Genomic DNA, 15692 nt, shown 5'->3' on the forward strand with positions numbered 1-15692 from the left:
TTATGACAGTAGCTTTGAAATTAGCGATATAGGGCACTAGATTTGATGAATTTACTGTTTGGCTAGCACCCCCCGCGACCCCTCTGCCGCATTCCTCACCGCTGGGAGACTACTTCGCCAGGAAGAGAGTGGGCGAAAGCTCCGGCAGAGATAGACGTACAGTTAGCAGCTGTAGCAACTTCAATTCAGCCAGCGGAAACCGGCCTGGGTCTGTAACGGCAGCAAGTCCAACGATCTGGAATCAGCTAACTTTCTGTTGCTGCTGTTTCAAGTCACTACAGCCGCTAACTGAGGGTCCTCCTAGCGGGGAGTGAGACGGAGGGGCCGCGGGGTGGGGCTAGCTAATTCTTGTCTCATTTGTCTTGTCTCCCATGGGTGAGCGCTCCATTGTTGTGGTTGTTTTCCATGGTGCCAACCTTTTTTTTTTTTTATTACATTGACCTAAATGAAAAAGTTTTGCGAGATTTCGCAAACGTACATCTTTTTTTTTACAGAGTAAGCTGCTTTGCTGAATTAATCTGCTTGCTGAGAAGCTAGCTCAGAGTCCCAGAAATCAACAGTTTGTGGTTAAATTTGCTGACACTGGTGAAGCTGCACATCCTGCTGAACCCTGCAGTGTTTTGATGTCAACGGCTATAGATAAGACACTTAGGATACATCTCCATTTGAAAGGAAATCTATCTAATCAGACTTCTTGTTCTGAATTTCTCTTTTTTTTCTGTGAATGATTTGTGCACGGCATTAGTTTTCCACTGACAGCAGCTTCGCTAAATTTCTAATGTGTTATAGTGATCAGAAAAATATAGACCTCGCCTCTGCATAAAATCTCCCTTCTTCCCTTTCTTTGTATATGTGTTGCTACATAAATATTCCATGCAAAAGAAATTCATATGAATTTGAATAAATAATCAAAATTGGGCTTATAATGCGAACTAACAGACTTTGGAAAAGGCATGCTTGTGGTTGCCAGGAGGGTAGGTTTGAGCATTGCCAAGAGAGTTGTTGGGTTTTTTTCAGTGCAGAAATTTCCCAGTGAAAGAACAAGGGAATAAGACATCTGAAAACAATGTTTGGTTGATAAACGGGAGGGGGGCGGGGGGGGGGGCATCAGTTTACTACTCCTGTTCTGTATCAACCACAAGTTTTTTTAGATATAGTCCATGAGCCAGCCCCCCAAAATTTGGCCGTCGTGCCACTTTGGAGGGACCATGTCTCATAGTGATTTTTTTTAAAGGTCTATGTCCCTAGTTTTGGGAAATGCATGATAGCATTGCAGCAATGGAAACTTTATATGTGCTATCACTCCTTTTTTCATCCATCCATCATTCAAATTTTTCCATCTTTTTTCGCCATTTACTCATAGATCCAGTATAAAAGAGGGTAACCAACACAATATCATGAAATGGCGAAAAAAGATGGAAAAATTTGAATGATGGAGGGATGAAAAAAGGAGCGATAGCACATGGAAAGCTAGCAATGCTGCAATGCTATCATGCATTCCCAACATTAGGGACATAGACCTTTAAGAAAATCACTATGAGACTTGGTCCCTCCAAATTGGCACGACCAACTCATGGACTAATACTTCTGTTTTAGATGAATCATTCAAAATGTAGTAAGCCTCAGTAACACTATACTGTGATGCTGGAAAGCATATAACATCAAACCACAAGTCACACTACTGTAACAGACACACTTTGACAGTAATCAAAACTGTCTTTCTTTCATGTTGTTGAGGTTAAGGTTGTTGATCTGTGTGCATAGTAAAAAGCACTGAAACTTGTGCTAATATGAGGTCAGTGTATTCTGAGGACTGATCACATCATGTGATTGCACTTTGTATCCAAGGACAGCATTTGGTGTTTAAAAGTAAGAGTCTAGCAAAAGTCAGCGCGGCTCTTTGGATTTGCATATTAAAACTGTTGTGAAAATTGAGCCAAAGCAGTTGTAAAATACTTAACCTTCTGGATGAACTGAAACGCAGTGTCTTGTGCAGTTGAGAAGCTCTCACAGGTCACAGGTCACTGGTGACAGGACACAGGTCCGTTGTTTACAGGTGTATCAGGTGTTATCAGGGTCACTGAAGCTACATTATCTATTCTATTATTCTCTGTGTGTCTCTCCCTTGCTGTTTGCTTCTCCTCCTCTCGCTCTCTCAGGATGTAATCAGCCGTCAGATGAACTCGGTGTTCAAGGAGCTCCTGTCTCGCCAGCCCACCGCGCCGCCGTCCGCCCTCCCCACCCCTGCCGCCTCTGCCACCCCTGCTCCCTCTTCCTCCTCCTCCTCTTCCTCTCTTCCTCAAGCTGCCCCCGTTACCAAAAAAGTAGGATTTGGCCTCAGAGGACGGACCCTCTTCAGACCGGTGGACTAAGAGAGAGGAGAGGATGAGTGGAATTATTGATTTATTGTTTAAAAAATAATGGTTATGCTGATGACGCTGATACATTTGGGGAAGATCTTGATTTATTTTTTTGACATTTGTATAATATTTGCGTCTCTGCCATCTCATAGTGCCACTAGTCTTGGTGCCGTGTTACTGTACGTCCAGTGTGTCTGTTTTCTAGCTGGTTTTGGTCTTTTTATGTTCCGGTCTGTTTTTGTTCTCCAGGCTTTTGTAATTTTTTGGAGAATCAGGGATGTGACATCACCAGACTGACTTTTTAAAGTGGTTGCCATGACACTTACAACAACAATAAGATACTTATGCTGCCCCCTAGTGGCATATTTGAGAGATCAGCAGCTCACCCTTATAATGTTTGCTTCATTTTAGAAAAGAAAACTGATCTGGGGCCTGAGTGCCTTCACGTCTTTTACTCTTCACATTGATTTCACTTGAAGAGATCAGAAAGGTTTGACTCTGTATATTATGTTTCAAAAAGTAACGAGATCTAGGAAGGTGTTTATGGAACCCCAAAGTGTTCAATACTAAATAAGACATTATGAAATATGAATAAACTGTGTAAAATATATAATTGAACCAACATTTTGAGAAATAATTGAGGAAATTGTTAAAAATGTTATTTCATCATTATTTTTATAATAACATAATTTCATTGGAAATCATTCATTATAAACATGCTTATATCAAAATGCCCTTATTTCATAATGACATTTTTTATTTCATGTCACTTTTCATGTGTAGTCACCTTTCATCCAATCACATGCCCCCCTGTCTCTTAAAGGTTCTCTATACCTGATTCAGAGTATTAATATAGCAGCCAATAACAACAAACTAAAAACAAAACTTTCTTACATTCGTCATATAGAGATAAAGGTACATAGACACATGAAATTTGACCTCTGCATCAACCCAGCATTGTAGGAGCAGTGAGCTGCCAGGGGAGACACTTGGGGACACTTGGACATGCAGACAGGATTATCCAGGGATCAAACAGCTGACCTCGTGATTCAAGGATGACCTGCTCAACCCACTGAGCTACAGCCATCTTAATGTCTATGTAAATATATAGAAGAGTAATGTCTACCTGAGCAGAGAATGAAGTCTCTCTCCCTCTTTGTGTGCAGTAATCAGAGCTTCTCTGTGCTTTGTTGACATAGCCGGCCTGCCATGCATGTTTTTAGTGCATGTTGTGAAGTGAAGACCTATGCGAGCGCGCCCCGCTGATAACGCCGCCCCGACCGACAGCGTCATCACAGAAGCGTAGCGCCCATCCTCCAGTTCCTCCCCAGGTTAACACTGTTAGCTCTGTTGCTGTTGTTTGCACTGTTAGCGCTGTTAGCACCGTTAGCTGCAAAACGCCAGCTCAGCTGTCGCCATGTCGAGAGCTGTGTGGAGGCAATGGAAATGCTCTGAATTTCGCATTGAGCACCTTTAAAGCGACTCTTTGTAAGAACCAGAAATTGCTTGTTAACAGCAACACCTGTGGCCGGTAAGTCAACGAAAGTCAGCGTCCTGTTGCTCGCGCTTGTGCTTGCTCTTCATAGACATGAACGAGCATCGCTCAACACAGTGAGGCGACACACGTCAGCTAAAAGCACAATATCACTCTATATTTCAGCTGCTTGGCAGTAATGTTAGCTGACCAGATGAAGGTCTCTCATGAATCGATGCTGACACTGTGTTTTCCTGCTTCAGCCTCCCGACCGCGGTCAGAAGGAACAGGGGAGACTACGGAGTTTTGGTCGGAGACGATAACGTTTCTCTCTGCGGAGCCCCCTCACTTCACAAGACACGGGAAACCTCTGTTGGTCTGGAGGAGCTGCAGCATTTATTTCTGCACAAACGTCCACTGAACATTCACTAGATATTCTCAGAGCTAAACTAACTCTTCTGCAGTGTGTAGTGTGTAGTGTGCGCGCATGCACGTGAGAGGTGGAGCTGAGCGAGAGAGAACGAGCGCGATGTGTGAGTGAAGGCAGGCAGAGGAGCAGAGTACAGCAGAGACTCCGGCCCTGGAGACCAAAGCTACAGCCTCCCCTGTGTCTTCTGACCGCGGGCAGGAGGCTGAAGTTGGAAGAGTTAACACTGTTTAACAGACGGGCTTCACTAGATAGAACTTTACGGTTTTGGTGCTTCCGTGTAGTTTGTGTTGGAGTCTGGGTCTGAACAACGTAGCCACACGCGAGCGCTCATGGGACACCAACCCCTTTTGATTTATACGTGTAAGAAGTTACAAACAGTCCCTTTAAGCTAGCAAGCTCAACAACTGCTACCAAATTTAGCCAGTTAGCATCTGTTAACTAGAGCAACAACAATGCCAATGTTACTCTGAATCAACCAACTCGAGACTGCTGATTTAAACAGACACAGTATCCAGACACAGCAACTTCTGTAGCTTTTAAGCCTTAGCTTAACAAGGCTGAACATGCTACCTACTTAGCAGGCTGACTAGCTAGGCTGGTTTGTGAGCCTGTACTAGGCTGTTACTCATCATCAAAGTGACATCTCTGTCATGAATAAAAAATTTACATTGGGGTTGGTGAAGATTTTAGAGACATTTTTTAGTTAGACTAGTTGAAATTCTCTTGACATTGTGACAGCAATCAATAAATCAAACGCTCTGACATCAAGGTCACCGACCCCTAGCTTTTAAAAGAATACATTAAAGTGTCATTAGGACACTGCCATTATGAAATAAAAATAGACTTTTGAAAAAGGGCATTTTTTAAATAAAAATATGTGATGTGAGTCGTATAAAACACTCTCACTCTGATGTTATTTCAACACTTATGATGAAATAACATTTCATCAAAATGAACTGAGTTGTAATAATTTCTTTACGTTTTTATTTCTATATGTTACATAATTTATTGAATATTTATTGAATATTTATTTATTTAATATTGAACATGTTGGGGCCACATAGATGTTAGCTTGGAAGACAAGCAGTGGGGTCAGTACTTTATAGCAGCATATAGCACACACACACACAAACACATAAATACGGAGAACACATTCCCTTTCATATGTGACACATGGCCTGATACACAGGCCCAAACTCAGGGCTTTCGCAGAGTTAGAGCCGGGCTAACTCAGGTTTGGCTTCAAAAGGAATAAGTAAGAGTTTCTCTCTCAGGGCTTTGGTTGACTTGCTCTAAAACTGGAAACTGTGCCCTATAGCCTCCAGAGCCAAAATGCCCCCCCTTATCAGAGAGGATTCAGTGACCTCCTCTGGTTTAAACTGTGAATACAACGGTGACATTTTGGAGCCACGATGGAAACTCTTGTCTCATTCATCTTCACATTTTGGTCCCCCTCTGACTATATTCAGCACCATCCACAGGTCCCATCGTTTCAGGATTTTTTGCAGTGAGGTGTATATTTATTTGACTCCAAAAGCATTTGAAATGTTCTTACATATGGCATCTCCCCTCTGTTGTGTTTCAGTATTGGAAACATAGAAGTAGAATCCTTAATTGATTCTGCCTCTATGATTGAAACATCCCGTTATTCTGGATCACTGTTTGATGACGTCACAAAATTTACTGTGTCCAATTATATGTGATAAAAATGAATTCAATAAAGACGATAAAGTGATGAATGATGAAGGGGTTGTCAGTGTATTTAAACTGCATAAACAGCTGTATTCCAGGAGTGGATCTACCGGGGGCCATGTGAGGGCAGCTACCACACCTACTATGGGTCTTGCCCCCAAAACTTTCTAGCTACTAACAGCCCGGACACACCGGGAACGTCAGGAGCGCGTAGCGGCTGCGTTACCTGTTGTTTTTTATTTTGGCGTCCTTGTTAACAGGTTAGAGCAACCAAACTGCCTACGTGAGACGCACGTCTTAGCTGCTTCTCTTCTAGAGAATAGAGGTCTCGCCTATTTTTGACGCGTGCCCAGCACGTCTCACGGCAGCAACAGACAGTGAAAGTGATCTATTGACTGTATATTAACATCATATCGGCTACATTACTACAGTTTCGATGTCTATCTGTAGAAAATTTTACGGAGATGAAAAAAAAGTAAAGACTTGTGTGTGAGTGTTCTAGAACATGCAGTGACTTGGAGAGCTCCATGAATGAATAGTACAGAGTTTTAATTGTGTATTATTACAATTATTTATAATTTACCACACATTTCTTAACCTTTCTCGGTCTAAAATAAATATAAATTATATTTGCCATTAAAAGGCAAACTCTATGTAGAAAGAAAGGGCTGACAGCAGCAACTGCAGCAGCAGAAACGCAGCAGACACGCAGCTGAAATGTAGCTGGTGTGAACGCCCGACGTGTGAATTTTAAGTGTTTGTTGTTGTAATACAATGAATGTAGGACTAAAAGCATTCATGTTTTCTTCCAGGTGAGTTTGAATTTCTCCATGCACTCTAAACACAAAGTACATATACTGTATTGTGTTACCAAGTTTTGTAACATTACTGTCATGTCTTGGCTAGAAAGGTTTATTAATTGGCACGAAACTGCCGTTCGGGAAAACATTCATGTTTTTAGTCCTATTTTGAACATGGGGTAGTGGTGCACTTCAGCCTCTTGTGGCCAAAATGAGTAACAACAAACAGAGACTGATCCTGACAAAAAATAATTTCCACTTGATTCACAGACTAGAAAAACAAAATCATTTTAAGTCGTAAACACAGGAGATCAAACAATTTAGACCAGACCTAGAAAATTCATCAGCCGAGCTTTAAATGGGCACATCATATGTATTAATTGTGTATGAGGAGTGGAAGTTGTGGAACCTACAAGGTTTTTTTGAACAAAAAATTTTGAATAAAGGAAAAACGCAGAGTGATTTCATCACTGTAAAGCAGCGCAATACACACCCATTATAAACTCAGAAAAAGACTGAAAACAGCATAAAACTTGAACTGTGATAATTCAAAAACTGTAAATGATATCAAAAAGCTGAATCATAGCTTAATAGTTCAAAGTCTTGTAACCCGTTTAACTTTAAATGAAGTCTGTAGCTGAAAGTATGCGGAAGCAGTAGCATTTCAAAGTGGAGTAGGTTTAAGAGGATTTGAGTTGCATTGGAAAAAAATATGGGAAAAAGTTTAATATTTTAAAAAGTTGAAATGGTAGAAACAATTAAAGATATAGCACAAATGTACTTAAAGAGCTGAATATTTTGATAGTTGAATGGTTTCTGTAGCTGAAAGTATGCAGAAGTAGTTAAAGTCCAAAAAGTTGAAGAATAAACCTTAGAACAAGGGTCTGCAACCTGTGGCTCCGGAGCCACATGCGCCACATTGAGGAAAAAATAAATAAATCTGAGATTTCGAAAAGAAAGTCATAATATTACGAGGATAAAGTCATAAGTCTACGAGAAAAAAGTCGTAATATTGTGAAAATTAAGTCATAAGTTTACGAGAAAAAAAGTCGTAGTATTGTGAGAATAAAGTCATAATATAATAAAGTAATAATTTTACGTGTTATTTTCTTTTTTCACAAAGTTATGACTTTATTCTCGTATTATTATAACTTTTCTTCTCATAACGTTATGACTTTATTCTCGTAATATTACAGCTTTTTTCTCTTAAAGTTATGACTTTATTCTCGTAATATTACGACTTTTTTTCTCGTAAAGTTATGACTTGATTCTTGTAATATTACGACTTTTTTTCTCGTTAAGTTATGACTTTATTTTCGTAATATTACAACTTTTTTCTCGTAAAGTTATGACTTTATTCTCGTAATATTATGACTTTTTTTTCTCATAAAGTAATGACTTTATTCTCATAATATTACGACTTTTTTTTCTCATAAAGTTATGACTTTATTCTTGTAGTATTACAACTTTTTTTCCCCCGTAATATTAGGACTTTATTCTCGAAATCTCAGATTTTTCTCCCTCAATGTGGCCTTAATACTCCGTAGTACATTTGCAATTTGGCCCTTATATACTATATACTTAGACTATAAAGTGTGTTACCTTCATCACAATGCGCAAATGTTTTGTGGCTTCAGACAGATTTTTTTTTTTTTTGCCTAAAATGGCTCTTTTGATAGTAAAGGTTGCTGACCCCTGCCTTAAAAGAACAATACTGTTCTTCTAAATATGACCTGGTGGGTTCAGGTTATTACTATTATTACCGGTCCAGCAGGACTTCATGGTATGTTTGCTCTCTGTTGATATAAAGTCCAGTACATTGACCTACCGTATCTGTCAGTAAAATAACGTACATGTTTTTGTTGGCTATTTTACTGCTCATTTACCAGCAGTATTTTCATGTGGCGACCACCACCCTCCCGTGCCAGCATGTATAGAAGTTTCTAGATACTTCTGTATTCTGACTCAGCACTCTGTAAAACGTAAAAATCATTCAGAGTCTGAGTTCACACTGTTTACTGTATTGTTGGTGTGCATTTGATTGTTTCAATTTCTGTGTTACGATGGCACCCAAGTGCTGTAACGTGATCTTTTAGGCCCATCCGCTCCTCCTCCGAAAATAACCCCTTCCCACAGCCACCCAACACACACACACACACACACTTCTGATGTGTGTGCGTGTGTGTGCCTCTGTATGAGCTCTCACAAGCCAACTCAACTCTAAGGGACATTGTGTTTAAGCGGTTGAACTGATCTCATTGACATTTCAGATTAGCACTCTCTGCAGGGCTCCCCTGCCTTGTCTCTCTGCGAGGGTCTCTGTCACTGATACAGGATTAAGATAGCACTTCAAGTAAGGTAAGTCACGCATGATTCATCATTTCTGCTGTTGCTGTCCTCGTTGTGGATCTGCTGCAATGATTTCTCAACAAGGATATGAGTTACTACAACTACAGTTTTTCCCCTCAGCAGCACCTGTTTCATGTATATTGTATATCATATCTGATACATGCAAGTTGATTAAAAGTATTTTAATCAACTGTTAAAAGACTTTCAATCATATCTGAAGACAAAGATGACACAATTTAGCAAATGTGTTTCTTTTTTAAAAATGTAATTTTAAAATGACCAGCTGCTATTTACAGATTTTGGTATGACTTCTTTTTGGGGGGGCTAAAGAACAGGTGGTAGTGCCAGTGCTCAGCTCGCTGTTACACGCTGCATGCCTGCAATGTGCTGCAGCCTGCTTGAGTGTATATATATGTGTGTGTGTGTGTGTGTGTGTGTGTGTGCACTGATTTACAGTATAAATGTGTGTATGTTAATGTCAAACAAGATCAGAAGAGGGCGACAGCCCATGTGTTTGATTGTCCATGTGGCCATCTATCATTATGCATTTGAAAACAAGTATGTGCCTCTCTACCTTCAGTGAGGATGATGATGGTGAGCGACGACTGTCTGGTGGAGTGTAAGATTGACGATGACAGTGATGAGGATGGTGAAGGAGAAGAACAGATAAACACGCCTCCTCCTCCTCCAGAGTTTGCATCCAAAGACCCTACTCCGGCGCCCAAACCTCCGACCCCTCCCGCAGCCCCAACTACGCCCTCACCCCCCCCGCCCTGTCAACAGGGACCCTTATGGCATTAACCAGCACCTAAAGGTTCGCTTTCCCTTTTCCGCTCTCCATGAATCTACATTTTCTGCCAGAGCAGTGTTAGCAGTTGATTCGATATATAATTAGGCCTATATAAAATCTGAATTTATCATCCTCTTCTGCTGCTATCTCATGTGGTTTACCCTAAAAAACGCATCTATAGGGCAAGCAGCTTATCACAGCCCATAGTCACGATTGTTATTAGGCAGCGACCTCTAGTGGCCGTAGTAATTATTTTAAGTTACAGAGTTTTTTTAAGGTACGTTACTATGTTAGTATGTACATTAGTATGTAACCACATCATATACTACGTCACTTACGTAATGTAATAACTACATCCCTACTTATGTACGTAACAAACAAAGTTATTTTAACCCAAACCATGATCTTTTATCCAAGTAGTTCCGTTTCACAGCGTTAACCACGTGTTTAAAGCTGTGACTGTTTCACAATGTTAAAATCTGTATATATATATATATATATATATAAACTGGGGGAAAAAAGTTTGGAAACTTGTGTTTGGTTGATTATTTCTCTGTTGTTACAATGCTAATGGTCATTGTATTTTACATCGTTGGAAAGCCTGTTTATTTACCTTCACAATGATGTCCAACTTGTAAGGATCATGCATTTGTGGGATGAGCAGCACAGCTGATTATGTGGGTAGCACCCAAGAAAAATTCGCCAAAATGCTCTGCCTATGGTAAACAGTGTATTCTCCTGTTGGTGTTGACTCTTGTTTTGAGTTGTTTGGTGGATTGGATGATTGAACTCTCTATCAGTAACAAGGAACAAATAAGACATACTGGCTATTTTACACTTTATTAATTTAATACACCGTCAGGAGCCTCAGTAGCGGTGGAAGATCCATACGCAGCCACAACAGCCTGGCACCTCCTCCTCATGCTGGCCACCAACCTGGTCACACGTTGCTGTGGGATGGTGTTCCATTCCTCAACCAGGAGTCGTTGCAGGTCAGCCAGCGTGGTTGTGTTGGTCACTCTAACACGTACAGCACGCCCAAGCTGATCCCACAAGTGTTGAATTGGGTTGAGGTGTGGACTCTTGGCAGGCCGTTCCATTCTCTCTACTCCCGCATTGTGGAGGTAGTCTGTGATAACCCTGGCTCTGTGGGGGCGAGCGTTGTCATCTTGAAGGATGAAGATAGGTCTCAGATTGTGGAGATATGGGATCGCCACTGGCTGCAGAATCTCATCCCGATATCTCACTGCATTGAGATGGCCTTCAATGATGACAAGCCTTGTTTTGCCAGTGAGGGAGATGCCCCCCCCACACCATGACACTGCCCCCACCAAAAGCTGTTACTCCATCGGTGCAACAATCAGCATAGCGTTCTCCACGTCGTCTCCATACTTTGACCCTGCCATCCAACTTTGGCAGACAGAACCTGGACTCATCACTGAACATGACATTCCCCCACATGTTCAGGTTCCATTGTCTGTGTTGTCGCCACCAGCGCAAACGGGCCTGACGGTGAAGGGCAGTCATTGCAGGCTTTCTGGTAGCCTTATGACAATACACTGTTTACCATTGGCAGAGCATTTTGGCAAATTTTTCTTGGGCGATACCCAAATAATCAGCTGTGCTGCTCATCCCACAAATGCATGATCCTTACAAGTTGGACATCATTGTGAAGGTAAATAAACAGGCTTTCCAACGAAAATCCACCAAACACAAGTTTCCGAACTTTTTTTCCCCTTTTTTATATATATTGTTGTGGGAGACATTGGCAAACGCCCTATTCTCTCGTTTCGGTATGAGGACGTGTTTGATGTACCCCAGGGTTCCATTTTTGGCCCTATTTTATTTTGATTATATGTGCTTCCATTGGAGTCTCTTTTTAGAAAATATAGCATCCCTTAACATTTCTATGTTCATGACAGTCAGCTGTATTTCCTCTTAAAATTGAGCAAAAACACATGATCTTCAGTCACTTCTAAATTGTCTTGAGGATGTCAAATGCTGGATAGCCAAAATTTTAAGACGGAGCTCCTTATTACCAGTCCCGGATATTTCACTAGTGGTGTAGTGAATTTTCTTGGACCTCTGTCTTCAAATGTCTCTACACTTGTCAGAAAAATGGGCATACATTTTTATTCTGCTTTAGAATTTGTCAATTCCTATCATTTGATTATGTGTTTATCTCTTCACATCTATTCTGTAACCTTCTTTGCGTGGGAGTCAGTCAGTCATCCTTGTCTCATCTGAAGCTAAAGCACTTCAGTCAACACTGAACTAACTTGACTTGACTTGAACCAACCGCTCTCTTGTTCCTTGTCTGTTAGGTGGAGGTCAGTGACGTGCTAGCGGAGCCTGCCACACCTCGTAGCATAGACCAAGTGTGGCTTTACAGTGTTGCCGGCTTCGAGACGGCCCGTATCTGGACGTACCGCTGCCTCTCCTTGCTGCTTGCCGTGCCCTTCGCTTTCCTTTGTGGTGTTTTCCTGGCCATTCTCGCCTGTCTACATGTCTGGTATGCTGGTGCAATAAAAATGCTCCCTCATGTAGTCATGCACATTAGTGTCTGAGACAGTCATGCTCACTCATTCATCAAATACAGTAAATGCAGAAGATTCACTAGCACGGTTGTTCTAAATCAGGGGTCTGCAACCTGCGGCTCCGGAGCTACATGCGGCTCTTTAGCTCCTCTTCAGTGGCTCCCTGTGGATTTTTAAAAAAATTAGTGGAAATGAATAACTGTTTTTTGGTTTACATTTTCATTTTTATTTACAATTGTTGTAGGTCTATGGTACGACGGTACGACGGAGTATTAGGGTCACATTGAGGAAAAAAAATAAATCTGAGATTTCGAAAATAAAGTCATAATATTACGAGAATAAAGTCATAGGTTTACGAGAAAAAAAGTTGTAGCATTATGAGAGTAAAGGCATAATATTATAAAGTAGTATTTTTTTCGTGTTATTTACTTTTTTTCTCGTAAAGTAATGACTTTATTCTTGTAATATTACGACATTTTTCTCGTAAACTTCTGACTTTTTTTTGCATAATATTATGACTTTATTCTCGTAATATTACGACTTTTTTTTCTTGTTATATTCTGACTTTACCGTAATATTACGACTTTTTTTCTCACTATATTATGACTTTATTTTCGTAATATTACAACTTTTTTTCTCGTAAACTTCTGACTTTATTTTCGTAATATTACGACTTTTTTTCTCGTAAAGTTCTGACTTTATTTTCGTAATATTACGACTTTTTTTTCTCGTAAAGTTATCAAGTTATTTTTGTAAAGTTATGACTTTTTTCTCGTAATATTTTGACTTTATTCTGGAAATCTCTGATGTTTTTTTCCCTCAATGTGGCCCTAATACTTAGACTATAAACTATGTTACCTTCATCATGATGCTCAAATGTTTTGCGGCTCCAGACAGATTTTTTCTTTGCCTAAAATGGCTCTTTTGATTGTAAAGGTTGCTGACCCCTGCTCTAAACCATTGGTTCCCAATGTGTTTTGCTTGCGACCCCTAAAGTTAAGCAATGTCTACTTGCAGTTCCATATGGCTATAGGCTATGAGTAAGTCTGCAATCAATGATTATGTTAATTTAATTAATACGCCCAATAGTTTGTTATCGTTTAGTCAATAAAATATCAGAAAACCAGGAAAATTCACATCCAACCATCCTTGTCAATCTTCAAAATGCAATTTTTGTTTGAGCAGCAGTTCTAAACCTTTCCTTTTACTCACTCTTGGGCTTTGGGATCAGACGTTACAGTCTTCGGGTAGAAACGTTAAAGCATGTTGCACTCATCTGGCCCACTGATGTCACAGCTGGTATGTGACTCAAACACCTGCTGTGACATCACTAATTAGTGTTCTTGAAGCATCAGTCTTGGTATGCAGTCTTCGTCTCAAACACGCACATATTAGATAAATGGTTATGATTGGCCCGGCATGTCTCAGGCCACTGGAAATCTGTCCAGAGCAGAGGGGGACCAGATGTCTGGTTCCCAGGCAAATCTAATGCAGCATTTTCTTTCAGAACTGTGTAAATCAGAGCAGTGTCTTTAATGTGGCTGAATGTACCAGCTTGTAGACCAGTTAGGCATTTTGGGAAATATGCTTAGTGATTTTTTTACTGAGAATCAGACGGGAAGATTGATTCCACTCTCGAAATGTACAGTAGCCTAAATATGAAGCTACAGCCAACAGGTGATTAGCTTAGCTTAGCACAAAGACTCAAATCAGGGGGAAACAGCTACGCTGGCTCTGTCCAAAGGTAACAAAATCCACCTACTGGCACCTCACATATTAACACGTTATATATCTGGTTTGTTAAATCTCTACAAAAAGTTCGAGAAATTGGGGTTCTGTCATCACCCTGAGGTTGCCAGGCAACTAGAGCAGAGAAACTGGCGGGGCCCAGGAAGCCCCTGAGCCCCGCCAGTGGTGACACAACCATAGCAATAGAACAGGAGTAGAACGGACATTGAACTGTTTTCTGTGGTCATCTGACAAGTACAAAAGAAAATGCCGTTTGTTGTTAGTTGTTAAGGTGACAACACGTCAGGCTCGCTGGGAAGAGAGCGGACACAGCTCCAGAGACGGATGGCTGGCTAGTTAGCCGGCCGTTAGACCTGGTGCTGCCGCTGGCCACCAGCCTGCCGTATGGCTCATTTTCTGTAACCAGTAAAGCGTTAAAGCACAGCGGAATTAGCAAGCTAGTGAGCTTACCAAGTCCACCATGCTTTAATGCTATAGCATACTGTTACAGAAAATGAATCGAACAAAGTTGTCACTCATCCGCTGTGACAAGAGTGTGTGGATGAAGCACTAAGTGGTTAAATAAAAAAAAAATAAGAAGAAGAAATAGTATTTTATTTCTATGGGGACAATAACTTGCTTTGCCTCTGGTTTACAGCTACAACAAACAAGACATGGTGTTAATTATTGAGCTTTAGAGGTGCTAGTTGTCACGCCAGCCATGTTGCCCTTTTCCAAGTATTTCTGCTAAGCTAAGCTAAGCTAAGCTAATCGTGACATGTAGCCTAGCCCATGGCTTCTTTCAGTGATTCAAACTGGAAAATAACCTGTCAAGACCATTTTAAAGGTGTATCAGTTAGTGTCTTCTCTGTCTGTCCTGACACAGAGAGAGAGTAAAAAATAATAATAATTGTCTCCCTCTCTCCCTCCAGGTTCATGGTCCCTTGCCTACAGCTGAGCAACACCTTCCTCCCATGTCTGCGCTCACTGTGTATGTTTACTGTGAATGTTTTCATCTCTCCCTTCTGTGTGTCTCTGGCTCTCTGCTGCAGTCAAATCACCGTCTCACTGTCCAACAAGGACTGGCATCAAATGAGAGACAACGAGACCGTATGAATGTGAGACATACCAAGTCATATCCAGTGAGTGAGAGAGTGAGTGAGTGAGTGGGTGAGAGAGTGAGTGAGAGAGTGAGTGAGTGGGTGAGAGAGTGAGTGAGTGGGTGAGAGAGTGAGTGAGAGAGTGGGTGAGAGAGTGAGTGAGTGAGAGAGTGAGTGAGTGGGTGAGAGAGTGAGTGAGTGAGTGGGTGAGAGAGTGAGTGAGTGGGTGAGAGAGTGAGTGAGAGAGTGGGTGAGAGAGTGGGTGAGAGAGTGAGTGAGTGAGTGAGTGAGAGAGTGAGTGAGTGGGTGAGAGAGTGAGTGAGGGTGAGAGAGTGAGTGAGTGAGAGAGTGAGTGAGTGGGTGAGAGAGTGAGTGAGTGGGTGAAAGAGTGAGTGAGTGGTGAGTGAGAGAGTGGGTGAGTGATAGAGTGAG

The 15692-nt window shown here is 41.2% G+C and overlaps 2 protein-coding genes across 6 annotated transcripts in view; both read left to right on the plus strand.

The window, feature by feature from the left end:
- The window catches only part of arhgap4b (Rho GTPase activating protein 4b), a 42667-nt gene extending 38513 nt beyond the window's left edge, over positions 1–4154 (plus strand). For 2 of the 5 annotated variants that reach the window (XM_037772888.1, XM_037772887.1), the window contains exon 24: positions 2160–3796. In XM_037772888.1, coding sequence (XP_037628816.1) covers positions 2160–2372 — 213 coding nt within the window. In that variant the 3' untranslated portion in view covers positions 2373–3796. Of the gene's footprint in view, positions 1–2159; positions 3797–4097 lie in introns of those variants that run through there. The other 3 variants (XR_005207278.1, XR_005207277.1, XR_005207279.1) reach the window with 3 other exon arrangements.
- Positions 4155–8910: 4756 nt separating this feature from the next.
- On the plus strand, positions 8911–15423 carry zgc:158296 (uncharacterized protein LOC791212 homolog). Its single transcript, XM_037771560.1, is given in 5 exon segments — positions 8911–9114; positions 9686–9875; positions 9877–9919; positions 12220–12407; positions 15093–15423. Coding segments are annotated over 4 exon segments (600 nt in total). The 5' UTR covers positions 8911–9114; positions 9686–9690; the 3' UTR covers positions 15277–15423.
- Positions 15424–15692: the final 269 nt, after the last annotated feature.

This window comes from Sebastes umbrosus, chromosome 6 (assembly GCF_015220745.1).
Source record: "Sebastes umbrosus isolate fSebUmb1 chromosome 6, fSebUmb1.pri, whole genome shotgun sequence".
NCBI classification, from domain to species: Eukaryota; Metazoa; Chordata; class Actinopteri; order Perciformes; family Sebastidae; genus Sebastes; species Sebastes umbrosus.